The 21,216-nt window shown below is 31.6% G+C and overlaps 1 protein-coding gene across 1 annotated transcript in view; it reads right to left on the reverse strand.

Moving 5' to 3' along the window:
* Nucleotides 1–451: 451 nt before the first annotated feature.
* Got2 (glutamate oxaloacetate transaminase 2) overlaps nt 452–21,216 on the reverse strand; it is a 47,311-nt gene continuing 26,546 nt past the window's right edge. The window contains exons 6-9 of the mRNA XM_075357000.1: nt 19,027–19,125; nt 16,008–16,173; nt 12,636–12,786; nt 452–5,696 (exon numbers count right to left, since the gene is read on the reverse strand). Of these exons, the coding sequence (XP_075213115.1) occupies nt 5,571–5,696; nt 12,636–12,786; nt 16,008–16,173; nt 19,027–19,125 (542 nt within the window). The 3' untranslated portion in view covers nt 452–5,570. The remainder of the gene's footprint in view (nt 5,697–12,635; nt 12,787–16,007; nt 16,174–19,026; nt 19,126–21,216) is intronic.

Below are 21,216 nucleotides of genomic sequence, written 5' to 3' on the forward strand. Positions count from 1 at the left end.
GATCAAAATGGAAAAACTCTACTCTAGATCTGCAAGAAAATGATTTGGTCATCCTCAAAGAGGATAACCTCCCTCCACCCAATGGAAAATGGTTTGAGTCATTAATATACATCCTGGAAATGATAGAAAAGTGCATGTGATTTCAAAAATATGTCCATCGCCAAAACAATAAGTTATTGTTACATTATGATTTTCTTGTGTATTATGTGTACATCTTACTTTGTTTTTTTAATTTTATATATTTAAAATGTGTATGTAGTCTCATGTATTATTGTCATTCATGTAATTAATTTTTTAAACGGTCTATATTTTAATTACATTCAAACGGCATCAATTTATTATACAGTCCACTTAACTATAACCATATCAAAAAAATAAAAAATTGGGATTAAGTGCTTCAGGAAGAGGTTATTAAGAAAGGAATAGCTTTATATAAAAAAGAAGAAACCACATCTTTTTATAATTCTAATAACAAAATTTTAAAGTATACAAAGTAAAGTAACACAAAACAAATAAGAATGAATGAACTGGAAGGAATAATATTGCTAAATAAATGTTTTAATAATAAAATTTTTAGAAATACAATAGGCTAAACAATGAAACACCTTAATTCTTTATCGTGCAGGATTTAAAAAAAAAAGAAATAATACTAACAAAATAATACTTCATCATTTATGAATGAATTTTTAAAAATCAATGAATTTGTACTCTACGTATCAAGTAACCAACTGCAACAATTAATCACTCTTTTTACAAAGATAAACCTTTGAATTGTGAATTCACATTACTTTTTATTATCTGAAATTCATTGGCGGATAGTGTCATTATTGTGGTTTAATAAATGCACTTAACCTTTTCAGATCAGGACGCCAGTAAAGTGGCTCTGTGCGGTGACAGTTTTAAAACGCTGTTACAAAATCATTTTATATGGGATCTAAGTCGGTTATATTTTTTTATATTCACAAAGAAATCAGTTTTATTATACAATTTGAACTATAGTTATACGAATTAAAATGTTTTATTTGGACAAGAAAGAAAATGACCATTTTTTTCTCAGAAATGTGCTTGTGTGTGTGTGTGTGACTGGTGTATTATAATTGCTATGAGGGTTACGGATTTATTTATTATTTACAAAACTAGCTTATTATATTAGCAACAAAACGATGTATTGAAACACATAATAAGTTATGTTATACGGCACACACAAAAAAAAAAGGAATTTGTGGTCATAAATGTGTCACTTTTATTTGAGGCCTAATAAATCTTTTCTGACAAAAGATATCGGCATCAATGAAACACATACCGATTCGTAATGAATAACAGTATACAGTAAAAATAGTTTTTTGTCAATCCGAATAGCCTTTTAAGTGGAGGGGATTTTTATAAAACGTAGTTTTTACTGAATCTCTTTCTTTATACTAACATATGTTACTTTATTGTGTGAGTGAGTACGAGTGAACTGCAGTAAGTAACTTACTATCGCAAACCGGCGTTCCGTTGGTAATATATTATTTCATTATTTTTTTTCAAAATTACATCGGTTTTTTTTTATTCAGTGCGATTTTTTTCACATATAGGGCGTTTTTTTTAAATTTGTGATTTTTTTTATTTGCCGTAATTTTTTTTTTATCGAGACAATGAATGACGAACAGATTAGGTTTGCTCTTGACGAAGAACTTTCAGATTATGACGAAAATGACAGTGACGACCTTGAGGGCTTGGACGACATCAAAAATACTGAAATTAGGAGTAACGATTTTTCGGAACCGCATCTCCTGAATTTTAGTAGCGACGATGATGATCCAGGTCATTCGATTAGTGATACTGACACGGAACAGAAAATAAATGTAGCCGGTTCAGTTCTACATCCACATGCTGAAGGAAACGGTAATATATTTCATGAAATCCATTATCGTTCTTCAGTGCAGTTGGATGTTGAAATGCAACCAGCTGTTGAATTTCCTCTCCAAGATGAGGAACTTGACACGGCGGAGTTACAAGAAAATCCAACTGACCGGGCCCAAAATGACAAAACAGTTACAGATGACGAAGGTTACGAGTTGGAAGGTCGTCTGCCTGTTCTTGGAAATCCCTGGTTAGTTTTTACTGATAGGTGTAAATATGACACACTAAACAGTTTGCCTTTTATGGGTCCGGAACCAGGTGCATTTGTAAAGAATCCCGACCTTTTGGCTAAATCCGCTCCTCATAAGGGAGGTCGGCCTAAGAAGCGTCGTAGGAATTTACACAATGTGCCTGAATATATTCCTGATCCCCGTATTCATGGGCAGACGCCGTTTGCCGTATCTATGTTGTTTTTTGGGGCTATCCTTGAAAAAGTAACATCACAAACTAATTTGTATTTTCAAAGCCGTAGACCTGATAGGCCATTACCTAAGGACAGAATTCAAGGTGACGTTAGTCTTGCCCAGACGAAACGTTTCTTTGCAATCATCCTGGAAATGGGTCATACTGTAAGACACACTTTACAAGAATACTGGTCAACTGACGAGGTTTCCCATTTCGCTTGGTTTGGGAATACATTACCGAGAACTGTCTTTCTTCATATTTTGAAGTATTTACACTTCACTAACCAGGATCCACCAATAGAATCAGAAATGCAAACTGGTAACTATGACCGTCTCTGGAGAGTACGCGAAATATTTTAAATTGCTCGTCAGAAATCTCGTGAACTCTGTAATCCACGACAACAAATTGTAGTTGATGAGGTTTTATGCGCCTACAAGGGTAGAGTCTTGTTTCGGCAGTATATACCTAGTAAACGAAAGCGCTTTGGGATAAAGGTTTACAGACTTTTCGATAATTCTGGGTACACATTCGATATGAATGTATATCTCGGGAGACAACGAGAGGAACAAAATGTAAACGAAAAAATTACTGAACGTACAGTTATCAATCTAATTGCAGGTTATGAAAATTGTGGATATCATTTGTATATGGAAAATTTTTTTTCATCCCTGCGATTATATCGACGACTGAAAGATGTGGGAATTCTAGCTTGTGGAACAGCTCGATCCAATCGTGCTGGAATGCCAGCTGAATTCACACGAAACAGACGTAAACAATTAGGTTTGACCAGACACCGGTTAGCCTGTCGTACGACACTGGATGGAATATCTTGTATTCTATTCAATGACAAGCGAATGGTAACACTTCTGTCTTCTATTCATGGGCCTGCTGAAGAGGGTAAATACAGTGTAACAATTCACGGTACAGAAAATGTCGTGAAACCTGTAATGATTGTAGATTACAATAATTATATGGGGGCTGTTGATCAATCTTATCTTCTGTCTTCAAGCTATTACTTACATAGGCGCATGACAAAATGGACGAAAAAACTTTTTTTCCACATTTTTGATATGCTCTTTTTCCACATTTTTGATATGCTCCTTGTCAATGCTTATACGGCTTACAATAAATAATAAATAATAATAAATAATACGGCAATAAGATGGAGAAAAACCAATCCTTCTGATGGTTTCGAAATGAGGTTTTGAAAGGGCTTGTTTCATCATCTCCTACGAGATTTTCTGCACGAGGATCTTATGTAAGAAATCGTGAATTTTTACGTCTTGAAAGTTGTGAAGCAAGACATTTTCCTAAACGTGAGGGAACAAACAGTTTTAGACAATGCGTTGTGTGCTCGGCAAACGGCATTCGCGTAAGATCAGTCTGGAGGTGTGTGGCTTGTGAGGTACCACTCTGTATAGATGGATGCTTTCTCGTGTATCACACACGCCAAAATATCACCAACTAGGGGTAAGAGCTTTTTATTTATAAATTTATTACTTCATTTTATTTGTTTAGGTTATTTATTATTTTTCATCTATTTCATTCTTTTGTTTTTTTGGGGAATCTCCCATATTGCGATTTATATGTTGGTGTAAAAACTAGTGCGCGCTCGTAATTTCTTATTTTATATATTATATATATATAATATATATTACGATTTTATATACATAGTAACATAAAAAATAACTGTTGTTTGTACCGAATAGCTTGTAATTACTGGGGTAATTATTATGCGTTTCATCAACTCTATTGCCCCCCCCCCCCCCGTGGCGTGTAACAGCAATACTCTGTTGTAAAAAAAGTTTTTTTACGTAATAAATGCTCTAAGGAAGTCTTATCATTTTTAAAATAAATTTTACATTATATGTAACGCTAAGAAAAAATAAATAACTATAAAAATTTCTCGAAACTGATATGCTAATTAATCTGTAATTTATGACACGGGTTTTTCATCATATTTTGCCCAACTTTCAACCGATTTGCTTGAAAGTATTTTTTTTTTAATCAGCAAACTATGTTTCATAAACACAAATAAAAAAAAAAAAAAATTCGCTAATAAAAAACGCGGTAGAAATGCGCAAAAAAAATTCTGCAATTAAATTATTGTAATTTTTGTACGGTTACAATTTTTTTGTTGTTACAGGCATAAAAAATATCCAATCGTAAGGTTTTTTTTTTTGTCAGAATCTGTTAAATCTCGTTAATATACTGTAATTTTTTGAAAATTTTTTCACAAGAGGGTAGCATAAGACTATGAAGAGAGGCAATCAGATACCAACTATTTTTGCGGAGCGCTAAGAAGCGCGGAGCATTGTGATGGGAAAAGGTTAATATTAATCAGGAATGCAGTATTTTAACGGAATGCAGTAAATAATAATCCAAAATATATTAATGTTTACTGTAGGGAGAAAACTAATAAACTTCTACATTAAGAATGAAACAACCTATTACAAGCAGTGCAAATACTATATATATTATTTATATTATATCTATATAATATAAATACGTACAGTCAAAAAATTGAAATTTATAAGAACATTTTGTTTTATTCACTGTTCTGCTGAATGAAAATATTAAATCAATCTGAAAAATAACAAGTACATTCAATGATAATAAATTGTTATAACTCAAATAATAATACTGAAACAATAGTTTTTTTGAGTAAATATGCAATTTTGACAATTAAAAATATTTTCTTTAAAAAAAAAAAGTTTATTTTAATTAATTTATTACAAAAATTATTTTTTAGTATTTCTTTGCAATTAAGTTAAAAAATATCACAAATTGAAAATACAACACTAAGATTCACTGATTAATTTTCAAATAGCAGCATTTTCCTTCACATACAACTTTGTTAGCATTGACATGAATTGAACTCCAAACTTACACAATTATGTTAAAATAAACTAAAGTAAAAAATATTCTTCAAAATAAGAATTTTTCTGCTTTGTAACTAAAATATTGGAACATAAACACAAACATGTCCTTTTTGAAATGTTATAATAAATAAATAAAATAATTTTAAAAAACATAGTAAAGTTAAAAAAAATCAGTGAAAAATAAACTTAAAACAAAAGCAATGACTTTCTTTAGAATGTAATATTAACATTCAGTTGACATGGGACATAAAAATTAAAATGTGTATAAAACAATGACACATATTACTCAAATCTGTTAATTTATGAAAATGATAAAAAAAAATTGATAGAAATAACAGTGGTTACAGCCATCTTCTTTTTGAATGGACTTAAATTAAATTAGGCTGCAGTGACTTCATGCACTGACTCTGCTAAGTATTTAACATTCTTTGTAGTTACACCTGCCATTGATATGCGTCCATCTTTAGTCAAATAAATACTAAAATCCTTAGTAAGTTTTTCAACCTGAAAATTATTATAAATGTATTAGCTCAAGAACTGTGAATTGTCAATTATGTCAAAGATAATCTTTAAATATGATTTGAAGATAAAACATTAACATATATCACCTTATATTACAAAATATTAATAAAGATTATTATAACATCAGATATTACCTGATTAACACATTATATATGTCACCCATTTAACTGATTTAACCAACAGAAAAACTGTTATCTTTCTTGGAAAAGTAATAATCCTTGGGGTAATATTAAGTATGAGGGGTAAATTGTAAAGTGGTATGAATCAGAAGGATTAAATAATCAGTTTGTAAATACAATTGTTAAAAAGCATATACTATACTATGTTAGCTACTAAATAAAATATACTAGATACTTGGTTCCAAGAAAAAATCTTTTTATCAGATAACAGAGAGTGAGGAAATTCCCTTTTAAGTGTGCTAGGTAAGATTACTCAAAAATTCTTTAATATTTCTAAGTATTATTTTACCAAACATTATCAATTATGAGAAAAACTTAGTCAATAATCTTATAATATTAATTCCAAATGTTAGTCTAATGTTAATGCTCAGGTGGCCTGCAACATGAGGTTTCAAACCCCATTCACACACTTGTGTTATATAAAATGATCATTGTCAACTTTACAACATAAGGGACTTCAGATAAAAAAATAACTGTACAAAAATATAGCAGAAGAAGATAAAAGTCATCAATAAAAGATATATAAAGTTTAGAATAGTAAAAAACAAGTATCCAGTATTTCAGTAGTGTGTTCATAAAGTTCCTAAATGCAAAGATTCAGAAACTATTTTTTATCTGTCTGTTTGGCACTTTGTTTTTATGTTTTTTTTAAATAGAAATGTTTACATCCAGAATGGATTAAGTTATTTTGACAAAATAAATCATCAAAACAGCTTTTCTAAATCAAAATTTTATTAGCTAAGATTTTGCTAAAATCAAATCTTGTTTTTTTCAAAATGTAAGATTTTACAAACATCTAAGGTTGAATAATTGCTTTTGAAAATCCTGAAATTAGCATGGAGACATAAGGAGATTTCACAAAGGATTGGGAGTAGCAGTCAACCCTATTTTCCAGAAAGCAGATAGTGTGTGTTAACCAAGGGGCATTTCCCTTTTTAAGTGAGCCAGATAAAATGACTCAAGAATTCTTCAAGATTTCTAAGACATCCAAGAATTCTTCAGGAAAGAGTGGAGCTAACACTCCAGAGACAAGAAACAGTAAGGATTCCAGTCACAAAGAAGTACCCAAATGCAATCTTTATTTTTTGGCAGATCCTGGAGAAAAATAATGAATTCAGAAAGGAAGTTTGTTTATATTTTTTGATCTAGTTAAGACTTTCAACCGGCTTCCTTGGTATGATCTACGGAAAGAATTACAAGAGATAAACATTAATGCAAATTTGATAAAGGCCACTACAGAGTGTTCAGGAACTATGTTCAAGAGGGCAATCCAGACTCAGATCAGTTTCTTACAAGAACTGGAGTGAGATAGGATAATTTTGTCACCATATCTCTTTATCACTCCCATGAATAGAGCAATAAAAACATGTAAACAGAGACACAGGAAATGTATAGTAGGCAACTGGAGGTTGCAGAAGATACAAATCTCAGAACTTGCTTTTGCAAATGATCTAATTCCTATAGCTAGCTCACCAGAAAATCTGAACAATAATGAACAATCTGGAAAGAAGAGATACACAAGAAAACGGTGCAAACAAACCTAAAAAAGATTAAGATAATATAATGCAAATATCAGTAGAGTCTACAAATATGAGAATATTTATCAACAGACAAGCACTTGAACTAGTTTACAGCTTTAAGTACCTGGGAGCAAACATTAGCCAGGGTGATAGGTTGGAAACAGAATTTAACACAGAACTGTTGCTGGTGGCAGGCTCTGTTATTTGCTACCCCCAAGGGATGTTGAAAATGAGGAAGGTGAGTGTGGCAACTAAAATAGCTGTCTTCAATTCCACATACATTTTTATTTTATTGTATTCCAATGAAACATGGATCATGTCAGAGAGGAGCATAAGTAAACTACAAACTCAGGATATGAGATATATCATAAGTTAGGACAAGATTGCATTAGAAATAGTAACATATGAGTAACTGAAAATAAAAAAGCCATTGTCCAGAGGGCAGAAGAAGGTCAGTAAAGATAGATGGGATATGTCTTGAAAATGAGTGAAGATAGGCTGCTTAGAAGGGTGTGAGAATAGAAGGCGGATGGAAGAAGATTTGGTGGAAGATGAGTTATGGGCAATTTTGTGAAACTGGGAAGACTCCTGGAATTGAATGAGACAGCAATTGGAAAAACCTATGGAGATCTCTCTTAACTCCGGCACCTGGTGGTAGAACAGGCATGAAAAAAAAATTGTGAACAAAATTATTTTGTAATTTTGTGCCCAGTTTTTTATCTTTTCTAGTTTATGATAATATTAGTCAATATTATGCAAATAGTTGACCATGATCAAATACTATTTAATCAATTATGTTATTTCTTCATAACATCTGAATATTACTAAAAATATTTCAATCAGCTATTTAAATATTTCTTGGTGAATTTATAAGCATAAAACTACTGCTGATTTAGTGTTTTGAACAGATTAATAAAACTGTTGTGACTATTGTTGAGTATGTGAAATTCTACATACCAATAATGAAATGGCTGATATGCATTTGATGAATGAAAAAGAAAATAGATCTTCTACAAAAGTAGCCTGATCTTTGTTGTAAAGTTCACCCATATTGTTGAGAGCTTTCTAAGCAAAATATTCATCACAACTCACAAACAGTTATGCAAAACTGGTATATTTGAGATATTAACAAATTTCTGACGTCTGTGGAAGACCATTCTAATATCCTAGGGGAAGATACCTTCTGACGTTACCAACTGCCACACAACCCCTCCTCCATTTCTAGTCCATTTTTAGATGAGCTTTACTGGAGGTCATCTTTTAGACATCTAAACTTGATAATACAACACTGTCATCAGTTTGGCATGTCAGGCTGCTCTGAATTCAATCTCATTCCTCAATTCTCCTTTCAATCAGCAAAAGCCCATCATCCATAAATACAATGACGTGGCATCCACTTGGTAACCTCAACCGCAAAAGAATCGAATTCAACAACCCAGAGCAGGAGTTCTAAAACTCTACCCTGTGAACAACCTTTAGATAGCGTTTTTCCTACATCTCAGAAGCTGTCTCAAAAATCATCTCCATTGCTAAAATAACTATATTAACACATTCAGTTCATTCTATGTACAATCCCACTTCTACAGCCTCAAGGTAAATGGCCACCACAAATCATTAAAAGTCCCTAATATGTTCAAAAATATACCTAATATATACTCAGACTCACTAGAAGAAATAATATTCATATTCTTAAGAGTAACATCTTCAATCTGACCCTACCTGGGCAAACACAATGCTGACTAACCAATAACTTTCTAAAATTCAATCCATCAGTAATACAAAGATACAATACTTTCTCAAAAACCTTTTCAATAACTGTCAGGAGCATTAAAGGCCTGTAAGAGGAGCTCAAATTGGAGTCCTTGTCACCATCTTTAAACAATAACTTTAGAATATCTTTTTTCAAGCAAACAGGGAAAAGAGCCAGTAGAGAGCACTTATTAAAAATTCTAGTCAAAGAAAAAACACAAATTCTGACAGAATGGACAAGGAGCCAATCATGATTTCACCAAACTCTGTGGCTGGGTTTTGATGGGAACTCAGCCGCAGAATGGGTTTTGATGGAAACCCTTATCAATTTCGAAGAAATTCCTACCAGAACTGCAAATTACCTGACACTTACGTCTGCCTCTAATTTCCAAAGATAAAACATCAGAGTGAAAGGCAGCACTTCCTCTCAGACTCGCAGATGATAAGAGGTTTCATTAGTCATGACATCCAGCAAAAAATCATTCAATACAATATTTAAAAATCTCAACTTTATTAAAAACAACACCCTACTGGTTCAAGAGAGCTGACAAAAGAATATTTTTCTTATGCTTATGCCATAGGACTAAATATATAAAACCTCCAAGGATCATTATTTCCTTGATGTCTAACAAATGAACATGAAGAATCCCTTTTTGAAGTCTAGAAAAATGAAAATATTCAGACCTCTGACTTCAATAGGGATTTACCAAACCACTCGCCGTTAAGGATCACTCCTGATAAGCAGCTCTTCTGAGATGGTTCATGGACTGTTTCAACAAAGACAGCTGTCTAGTCTACCAAGGGACAATTCTCTCTCAACCCGAACTACAGGGAACAGAATTCTCTGCGGCACTGATGAAACCCGGAGAAAATCTTTCTGCCAGGTCTTCCAATTGAATATCATCCAGATTTCAGTCTGGAACACGGAGTCTAGCAGAGAAAATATTAATAAATGTAGGCCTGTCCTCCTTCCTGTACAGGAAGCGCACCTGATGAACAGGAACATTTTATCTATAAGTGTCTTGTAACTCCCTAATCATCTCAAAGATAATTATTAATGTATGATCACTAGAACAATCATCAACAGACCAAGCATCAACCCTCCAGGAATATTCCTACCAACAGTATTATTAACATTCATTCTGGCAAACAATTTCCTTCCATCTACCATTCCAGCATGTTGGTAACTCACCAAAAACAATAAAGACCTCTAATTCATACTAATCTGTGACCTCTAATTCACCACTATCATCTGTGACTCCACAATGCCAAAGAAAATTGTTGCTGATGTAAATCAGCAACAAGCACTACAGGACAGTTACCAACAAGATAAAGAATTATATCTCACCTTTCTAAATGTTCTTCAGTGGGATCAATATATTGAAAATACAAACTAACAACACAGAAGTTAAGACCATCAACAGGTTTAACAACGACAAGATGAGTATCAGAAACTTGCTTAAAAGATACACTCCAATGTTCTCCTACACAGAACTATGGACATACTGTTACTTCCAGCACAAAACTTTTGCCAACCAATAAAACCTGGCAGATCATTCTGTACCACATATGGATGTTGCAGAACAATTATGTTGAGGGAACCCCTTTCAACAATTTCACCTAACTTGATCTGAGCAATGTAAACCATCTTAAGAATTTACCTATACAAATTTAACTATGCAATGAATCAATACATCTCAGATATAACAACCACAGTCTTTACTATTGACTGAGTGCTAGCAATCCTTGTGTAATCTTCTGCAATTTACATAAGAAGGAGCCTCAGATTTTTAAAGACATTCTTCATGCTTGTGACCCTTGTCACCACAATACACATAGAGTGAAGCACACTGACAGAATTTAGCCCTATGACCAAATCTGCAACACTTAAAACATCTCTGAACATCAATGTACTCCTCGACCCTACATGAAGAGAAATCCACAAATAACTTACCCTCAGCGACAAACTTGTTAAAACAGACCAGGCCCATAGTACTCATTACAACATTTAACCCATAATACTCTTACACATAGGAGCACTTGAAGACCATACAATAAAGACTTCAGGTGAATTGAGCTAAGGTAATTAATTGGTCAACAAGTTTGAGCTATAACGATCAAATTGGCTGAATGCTGTATTGGTATAAACTGAATGTGAACTGAACATCTACTCTGATATTTTATCCATTTGGTACGGTAGAGTGATTCATTTATTTAAGTGAAAAATGAAATGTAGTAAATTTCAGTAACAATTCAATGAATTTAAATTGCGTTAAAATCTTAACAATAATAGTATATCTTAAAACTTTATAGTTAATATTTTTATTTTGTAGTTTTTAATAACTAATAATTTCTTTTTTTTTAATAAAATGTTCATCATGTTAAGAGGGTTTTTCAACATCACTGGTTTAATTGTGTTTGAGGATTATCAATTATTAGACTGATTGACTAATATTATCATGTAGTGAGAAAATAAAAACAGCAAAAAACTATTTTATAATTCTGAGCATGGACTCAATAACTGATTCAGTTATTCATTCAAGTCCAACTTGAAAAAATCAAGATTGATTTTCCTCATATGAAACAAGATTTTTAACAATACTATTTAAACTTTCTAATACTAGTAGTTCTTGAACTACCACAAAACGAAAAATTATAGTGGCAACATTTTGAAATTTATGAACATAAAATTTCCATATTTGTTTACTTCATAGAAGTTATTAGTTTGAAAAGACATGCCTAATTTCATTAAAATAAGCCAATCCAAACAGAAGATAAAAGTTTCTATTTAAAAAATATTAAGTAGCACTCAGGAGAAAAAGGTGTTTCTCAACTTAAGTTTACATGACTATTTTTTTGTAATGATGTTATTAACAAAAATATCAGACAATTTGTTACACACTAACAACTGATGAATCAAGGTAATACCAAAATGCAAAAGATAAGATAAGGTTTTCAAAAATAAACAAATGGACAATGCAAAACAGCAACAAAGGAAAATTAATTTTAATGAATTTTAGAATATTTATTTACAGATGAATTAATGTTTATCATTTCATGCACTCCAATATATTATAATAGGAATTTGCTAGTGATATTAACATTCCCAGTTTTCTTTCTTTCTTGCATTTCATTTTCAAATCTTCAGACTCTAGAACTGGAATATTGCTTTGGATATTTACACTAAACTTTCCTTCATGAAAATAGATGTAATGCAACTCATTCAAAAATAAAGAACATAAATTCAATTTAAAATTAATAAAAAAAAGATTACTGAACTACAAAAAAAAATTAAAAGGTCTTTTACTAAAAAAAAAATATGCTGTACCTCACTTATTGAACATAGATGATTGTGTGACTTGTCTTAAGTTTATATAAAACCTACACAAGCTTAGCACATAACTTTTTACAATAGCTAATAAACATTTATAATAATATTTAACTATACTAACAAAATGATTCATGCAAAATACCTGTGGCTCATTTAAGCCTGTGAAACAGAACATGCCAATTTGATTGGTAATGTGATCCCAATTACGTTTGGAACCTGCCTTTGCTAACTCATCTTTTAGTTGTTGTCTAATGCCAATAATACGATCAGCCATTCCTTTAAGCTCGGCAATCCTATAGCAAGATAAAAAAATTACTGGTTTTCATAGTTACAATTGGTAAAAAAGCAATTAATTTTACTATACACATTTAAAAATAAAGGTTAATACTTTATTAAATATCTGACAAACATAATTAACACATAGATTGAATGTGTTAATTCAATCTGGTGAATAATAAAAGGAAGAATCAGTCATTTATCATTGTTGATGATATTCACGTTAAAACTAGCTTATGCAAAGGTAAATTATTAATTAAAATTTACCCTGCCACCTATCATTGGGTCATCTAACTGTATAGATCTAGAGTTTGTTTCTGGGATCTCTTACTAATTATAATAATAATTAGTGAACATATTAAAATTACACTCTGAACTTTGTTATTTTAAGTAAAAAATAGGTTGGCTAGAATTTAGGACTGGATATAATCTTATCTATAAGACCTTGCCAAACCTATATCTACCACCATCAAGTCAATTTAACAACAAAAAGTGGCCTTATATAAGGTGTGTTTTTAAAGTAAGGTTCATTTTGAAATTAAAAACAACTGAAAAATATAAACAAAATATATTACTTTCACATAAAAGCTAATTTGTTTACTACTATCCTACATTGTTGTTTTTTAACACAACTTTCATAGTGTTTCACTAGCTTCTTCATTAGCTCTTCAAGAAATTTCACCACAGTGACTTAAACCATACAGTCATTCAATTCACAGTTTCAATTCTTAAACATCATCTACAAAATTTATTTACATAAATTTTATTTATCTTACATGATTATTGCTCTTACATATAAAATAATATGTACTTATTTATCTACTTAAATATCATTAAACCTTTTTGAATTTTAATGTGAAGAAAAATAAAATAATCAATGGAAGCTAAGTCAAGCTATAGGGTGGATGACTGAAAATTTTTCAACAAAATGTTTTCCAACTGCCTTACTGTCTGATTTGCCATGTGTGGCCGGCATTGTCATGCAAAAGCAAAATCCTATGGGATAGCATCCTTTTTAACATTTCACAGTATGTATTGATATTCACAGTAATTCTTCTAACACTAAATTCAATAAACAAGACACGCTTTTTGTCCCAAAAAACAGCCGTAAGCTTTTTTATCAAACAGTTTTGTTTGAACTTTTTCGGTGCAGGAGATGATGAATGCTGCAACTGACTGATGCTTTGTCTCAACAATTAAATAAGAAATCCAGGTTTCATCTTTGGTAACAATGTGATCAAACAATTCATCACTTTTGTTTATACAACACTGAACAAATTCATTCGCTGAAGCAAGATATTTTTCCTTGTGTGTGCCGGTTAACATCTTTGGCACTCTCCTGGAACATAATTTCTTACAATCAATTTTTCAGCAAAACTTCATAAATCAAAGATCATGAAGCATCAGAAAACATCAAAGACAATTGTGATGCAGGAAAGCCAGTTTTCTTGAATTTTTTCAATCAAATTGTCCATTGTCACAGACGGTCGGCTACTACATTCTTTATCATGAATGTTCATTTGCCCTCCTCAAAATGAACAGCACCATTGTCTTACTTTAGCATCACTCATAATATTTGGACTATACATGTCACAAATTTACCTGTAAATTTCAGATACAGAATTGTTTTTTCACAAAAAATCAGGTTACTCCTCTTCTTCATACTTAGAGGGATATTGAATTACAATATTTATTATAAATGGATAAATATAAACAACAATAAAATGACTAAAGTGGACCTTATTTTAAAAACAAGCCTTACAATTACAAAAATACAATTAACTTATCCACATGAGAATTAAAATAACTTGGGAGGTAAGCTCTTCTCATTAGACTGCCAGAGTGGTTAGCAACTACCAAGTCTTCTTTTAGCCACACAATCATTTATATAAGTTATAGTCTGTACACAATAATCTCCTGAGTAAAATTTAGCTGATAACTGGATCTATATTCACAGAAGAATTAGAAGATTTATAATTTAGAACCTTCCAGCTTTATAATTTATCAATTAATTAAGCAAAACGCTCATTAAGGAACTTTCACACAATTCAGCAGCATAGTTCATACCACTTAAGTTTTCACTTTAATGAGAAAGAGACCCTCCTGCCAATCATATAGTCTTTCTTACATCCTGGTAGCTAGATGATGCAATTCTTTAGCACTAAAGATGCAAGCAGCATTTTTATCATCTTGTGGCAACGTTAACTCTTACATTCAATATGTTGAGGTAAGAGAACCACAAGAGTTAACTCAAGTTTCCTCTGCGACTGCTTTGGAAAATAAACCCGGTTGATTATGACAGTTTCAGGTACATAAAGCAGGGTAGCATGGTCTCTTTCTTCATCATTGAACTACACTACCCTATGAAGAATCTAACAGCAGACAGACATGATAGTCTGTGACCTCATTCGCCTCATGCTTGACCTCCATGCTCTGTACAAGCTGCTGCCTAGTGGTTGTACTCAGAAACTAGCCTTTCTTGATGAACAATGTCCCAACCTATTTTGCTTACTATGGATGAAGTCATACACTATTTTGAAAATTATTAGCCTACATCACTAATACTAGTCTTACACAAAACATTCCATTTAGTCATTTCCAGAGTAATATCAATGTAATATTCTTCCAGTTCTAAAAAGAAAGTTCATGGGCTGGTCAGTCACCCAATAAAAATTTATGGCTTCCACAAACTGTTCAATACTACCACATACTGTTCAATACTAGTGGGGTATAGGGTACCCCACTTAAGATCTGTACATAGAATTTCCTCACAGCTGATTTCCATCATGATGCTACCAGAATTTACTCACCAGAGACACTTTTCAGGATTCTACCCTCCTTCATTAACTAGTAATCTGCTATTTGAGGAAAGGTTCACAATCAATGCTCACACAGTCTTTGACTGAACTACACCACTGCATGCACTTTGCATGGTTCAGTACTGAATTACCCCTCTGTTTACAGTCTTCCAAATAGAACAGCAAGGCAATAAATTGTGTTTCAATTATACAAAATGTTTTTTTCAAATCTTACAGGGTTCATACAATTAAGGTTTTAAGGTTTTGAGTATAAGTATTATTATTAATATTATAATTAGTAGATATTTGTGTAAAAGTTTTTTTTTTTTTAAATAAGAATTACTCAGAACACTAATAGTATTTTACATCACTATTATTTGAATATGTTAAATAAAGTTAAATTTTTTTTTTTTTAGTAAGAAAAAACCAATTAATCTTACCACTGGCATTTAAGTTCTTCATTACTTAAAATTGTGGTAACAATACGGGCTCCATTAAGTGGAGGACTGGAATACATTGGACGAATAATTATCTTTAACTGAGACATTACTTTATTCTTCTCTTCTTTATTATCGCAGACAACAGTTAACGCACCAATTCGTTCACCTGTTTTAAATTAAGTTCCAATTAGTAGAAATAAAGTTTTAAGTAAAGAAAAAATTGGGCTGAAACACAGCTAAATTTGTAAGGTATTTTATTAGCAGTTAATGAACACTTAATTATAAGAAATTCAACCTGAGTGTACATTAAAAATACACCATATATAATACAGAATACTCTTCTAGTTTGTAGAATTTTGTTAGATACTACAAATAAAATCATTAACAATTCTCTCAGATTCAAATATTACGTAATTTATTGTAACAACAATAATGATAGTCCACTAGTGCAATATGAATATTATTTTATTAAAATTATCAAAGAGAGAAAACAATTTCTGTTACTGTTAAAGTAAATAAGCTGGACAGTACAATTAAGATCTTCTAATACAAGTTTCAAGAAATTCTGTTTAGTGCTAATTAAGCAGCAAACTTTGAAACATGGAGCCAGTCACTGTTGATTACAGAGTGAGATTCATATCAAAATCCATTGTGTCTGCAAAATTTTTTTTTTTGTTTTTTTGGGTGAAAAACGCTTTCATGTTATCATCGCTCGGACACAATATATTTGTTGTACAAAATAAAAGGACAATTAAAAGCTAAAAATCTGGTAACACAAAAATTCATCTTTATAAAAAGCCTGCAACGCATGTTAAAAGCAAAAAAAAACACAAAAGATATATCGCATTATATATCTTAAAATAATTAAATTACCATCAGCTTTAGGACAAATGGCATGAATAGTTGAAACACACGGAGTAATTAAAATATTTGGATATAAACAGATGGCCCTAAGAAATCACAAAACATAGGATAACATTTCATTATCCTCTACAATAGTATGTATGTTAGACCCTAGTTTAAACTTGCAACGGAATCCTGCATAGCAGGTACAATCTACAAAGATTTGGTGCACTGTTAGTTGGCAGCCACAGTGAGTACAAACTGGTGAATCTGAGTCATCAGATATCCATGAGTGAGCCAAGTGTGCCCTACTTGCTAACAGTAGATAATAACCTCCTCTTGATGGTTATTTCTGCATGAGGAGCTCTCCACAGAAACACAGTGTTCTTAACTGGATAAAGTTTATTGTCATAGGTGCGTTCAGTCAAGCCCTGCGGTAAGTCTGCTGGGTGGACAGTGGTGAACCATCTCTTTATAAATAGACAGAAGTAAATGATGTGCTCCTGTGTAGCTTGCATTAAAGTGCAACAAACTCATCCAAACTTTGAACCACTATGATCTACTTTGATCTACTGCTCCGCTAGGCATCGAGCTCAGCGCCTTTTCTCAGCTCTAAAGGTGCAATTGCCCCAAGACCTTATTGTTGGTCCATGCTATTAACCCCCTTGGCAGCCTTCTCTCATCAATTACTGCTTTGTCTTTGCTTTGATCAGTATAGTTTGAGACAAAGAAGACAAATTTTATAATATTATAGATAGCCTGAATCCAGATTCTAGAGTTTATACAGGTGGGTCTAAAAATGTTTATACAGTTGGCTCTAAAAATGTTTATTCTGTAGGTTGTGCTTTTGTGGTTGGCAACAAAACATACATGTGTTTGGCCTCCCCAGTATTGCTAGTATTTTCATTGTCGAGCTCTTTGCTTTTAATAAGGCCTTAGATATTATTAGCTCAACACTTTGACATGTACTGATTGCTCTGATTCCATAAGTGCCTTTCAGACAATTAGTGACATATTCCAAACACCTTGTTGTCTGTGAGATTCAGTGTATTAATTTCACAAATGAACCACTGTAATATAACTATGAGCTTCTGCTGGATCTCATGTTGGGATTTCAGGGAATAATTCACCACAAAAGTTTATGGTAGCATTCCATTCACTTTGCCACTTACCATAAACCACCACTCTCTTCAGGTAACAGACAAGATTGTTTGAAGCGATGTGATTAGTGAAAGGAGGCTGGAAACAAGCCTCCTCAGCCATACGATCAACGCAATTATTCCCTGAAATCCCATATGTTTTGTTTCATTTCAACAATAAGGTTGAAATCATGACAACAGTTTTTATTCTCAATCTGGTTCCTCAACAGGCAACCTCCAGCAAACTTCACATTCCTGGTATCCTGTTCCTTTCCAAAAACACTTAGATCAGGATGCTGTGGTATTTTATTTTCAAGAAGAGCATTTAGTTTTGATAAATCATTTTTCCTAGAACTTTAAGCTTCTTTTATGTCTATAAAATTTATTTATTTATGTTTTTCTTTTTACTGAGATAGAATCTTCTGGAAAAAATAATAACATATACTGATCTACCTAGAAGTTCACAGCCCCTCTGTTAGTCATCATTTATCACTCTCTCCCAACATCCTATGATACTTTCTCAATACTAAATAGATACCATGAGAATTGGATTGACCACTACGCTGGTTTCATCTACAAAGATGCAGAAGGAAATAGCCAGTAGAGTGACTGCTAGGTTTAACTGCTAACCCACAGAGGGTTAACAACACCAGTAATGGCTATTGAGTCAAATCAAACCTATATTATTATTACAACTATTATTATCATCTAACAATGAAATCAGATTACTAGGAGATATAGTTTGCTGTGTTGTAAATTAATTTCATCTGTGTCATTCTTTAAGCATAAACAAATTAATTTAACGGAATATTAGATCATATCTAGTGCATTGTATATCAAGACTACAAACTCAATCATGCTTTAAGATTCTACTTACAAAGAAAGTGTATCTCCCAACAGCAAAATTGAGTTCAACATTAGCATGAAGAAACAGTTAACAGTATAACAATATAAAGAAGATAATGGAGTGATGTTGAAAGTTAATATTATATGTTAATCTCAAAAAACAATTAGAGATTTAAACAATGAATTCTCACCATAAAGGCCCATGTTCTTGGCAAAAGATTGTGCTAGAAAAACATCATGCCCCTCTTCAATAAAATATCGGACAGCAAAAGCATCATCATCTAGGTCACCTGCAATTAAAAGAATATTAATTGAAATTATTATTAAGATATGAAATGAAGTTTTTTTTTATATAAAAATATATAATAAATCCACTTATTATACACAAAATTTGCAATTCCTAACAAAACCAAATTTTTTTATGCTTATGTCCATTACTTCTATGTTTTTATGAATATGTACTTAGGCAAAAAAGTTTTGGGGAATTTTTTGCCAAGTATTCTTTTTGTCAGAAAAACATGATGTGTAAGATTACATCAACATATTTAGTGCTATTGATGCTAGTTATTTTTTATATCTTGACAGAACTGATATGATTTCTCTAAGTAATTATTTCCTGCAACCATTGTTTTTTTATTGTTATTATTTTATAATTGCTGTTTTTAATAATTATCAGTGACCAAATATCACCAGCATCTATTTAATGATTTAAATCTATCTATTCAATGGTTCTACGCTCCATTGATAATAAATTGTAATTGATCCCATTAAAAGTACTTTTATTTAGTTGTTTCTCATGTTCTATAATGGCCAAAAAACGTTTCTTTGAAATGAAAGATGGATTTTTTAAAAAGGAATAAAATAGTAAGGATTTATTTGCAAATTTAATTGGCCTGAAGACAAAACATCATTTATTTAAACCATTGCTTTCAATTGCAATCAGTTTTGTTGTAATGACAGTGGTTTGCAACATGAAATGTTGTAATCATAAAATTCACTTCTTAATTATTACTAAAATAATTCACTTTCATATAATAGTTACAATTTTGTTTTCAAATGAAATCTGATCAGAACATGACTTAATATAATCTTTTCTTGTTCTTATCTTCCAAAATGATATGTTTGATGATCATGTTTTCTCTGTTGGTATTTTGCATACCTATTCCTTCACAATACTACTGCAATCTTTATTAATTTTTATTTAATTTTCATTACTATATTCTGTTAGTTTTTACTTTTTAAACAGTTAAATTTAAAAAATGATTAAGGAAAATTATTATTTTGATTTTGAGCAAAAAGATGATGAAAATTACAAATAAAGAGCTATACTAAATAATTATTATTACAATATTGAAAAATAGTATTAAGCTTGAAAACCATTCACATAAATCTTTCTAAAATTCAAATAAAAGTAGTAATTTGTTCAACTGAAGAACAATCTTTATCCTAGACAATGTGAAAATTAACATAAATTAAAAAAAAAAAAGTCATAACATTTTTTTCTTTGTGTGTGTGTACATGCATGCATGCTCGCGCACATATGTATATGTACAATTTTTTCATAATATCCACTGATGATGGTTATTTAAAAATCAAAATGGCTGTCACAGGTTTAGGTGTTAAGTAAAATGTTGGCAAATAATTTTTGAGCCTGATCTTTTTCCCAATTTAAGATAAGAAAAAAAATCAAACTTTTGCGTAAGATGTAAAATGGAGATGATTTTACAATTTCTGCAAAGAAAAAAAGAATCTACCGTATTTCAAACAGAAAATTATATTCTCTGCATGAATGAAAAATAAAAATTATAAAATATAAGACCGTAACAAATTAAAACCACAGAATTTGATTTTCATAAAGCACTTTGCATCAGAACATTCTATGAGGTTGTCTTGATTTTGCACAATTACTTTATAATTTTTAATATATTATTTAAAATAAAAATGTAAACTGCTAGATCTAATTTTACTTGCAGGTAAGAATACTCATCTCACCTGCAAATTTATACTTTCTAACATGTCTAGTTCAGTTCACATGGCTAGTGCGGCAATTGCTGTTTGTTAAACACAGGATTAACTCATCTATCTGGTCCTGCACCATAATACTTTGGAGCAGCATTTTTAGAAGAAGTTCTTCAGAAAACTGTTGAAGACGCCCAAAGTAGAGGTGTTGTGATTCTCCATGTGGTGGCCCTGGATAGGTTGAAGAAATTAACTGAACTAAAGAGGAAGTAAACTCTACAGCTCAAGCTATAGTTTTAACCACCATGCAATCACATTTACAGTTACCTTTCCTATGGCACTAAAATAAACCATACATGAAGGAGCTTTAAGAAGATTAACTACATCAGGTGATTTTTAGAAATAAAAATCCATCGCAATGA

Source organism: Lycorma delicatula, chromosome 2, assembly GCF_047948215.1.
Source record: "Lycorma delicatula isolate Av1 chromosome 2, ASM4794821v1, whole genome shotgun sequence".
NCBI lineage: Eukaryota > Metazoa > Arthropoda > Insecta > Hemiptera > Fulgoridae > Lycorma > Lycorma delicatula.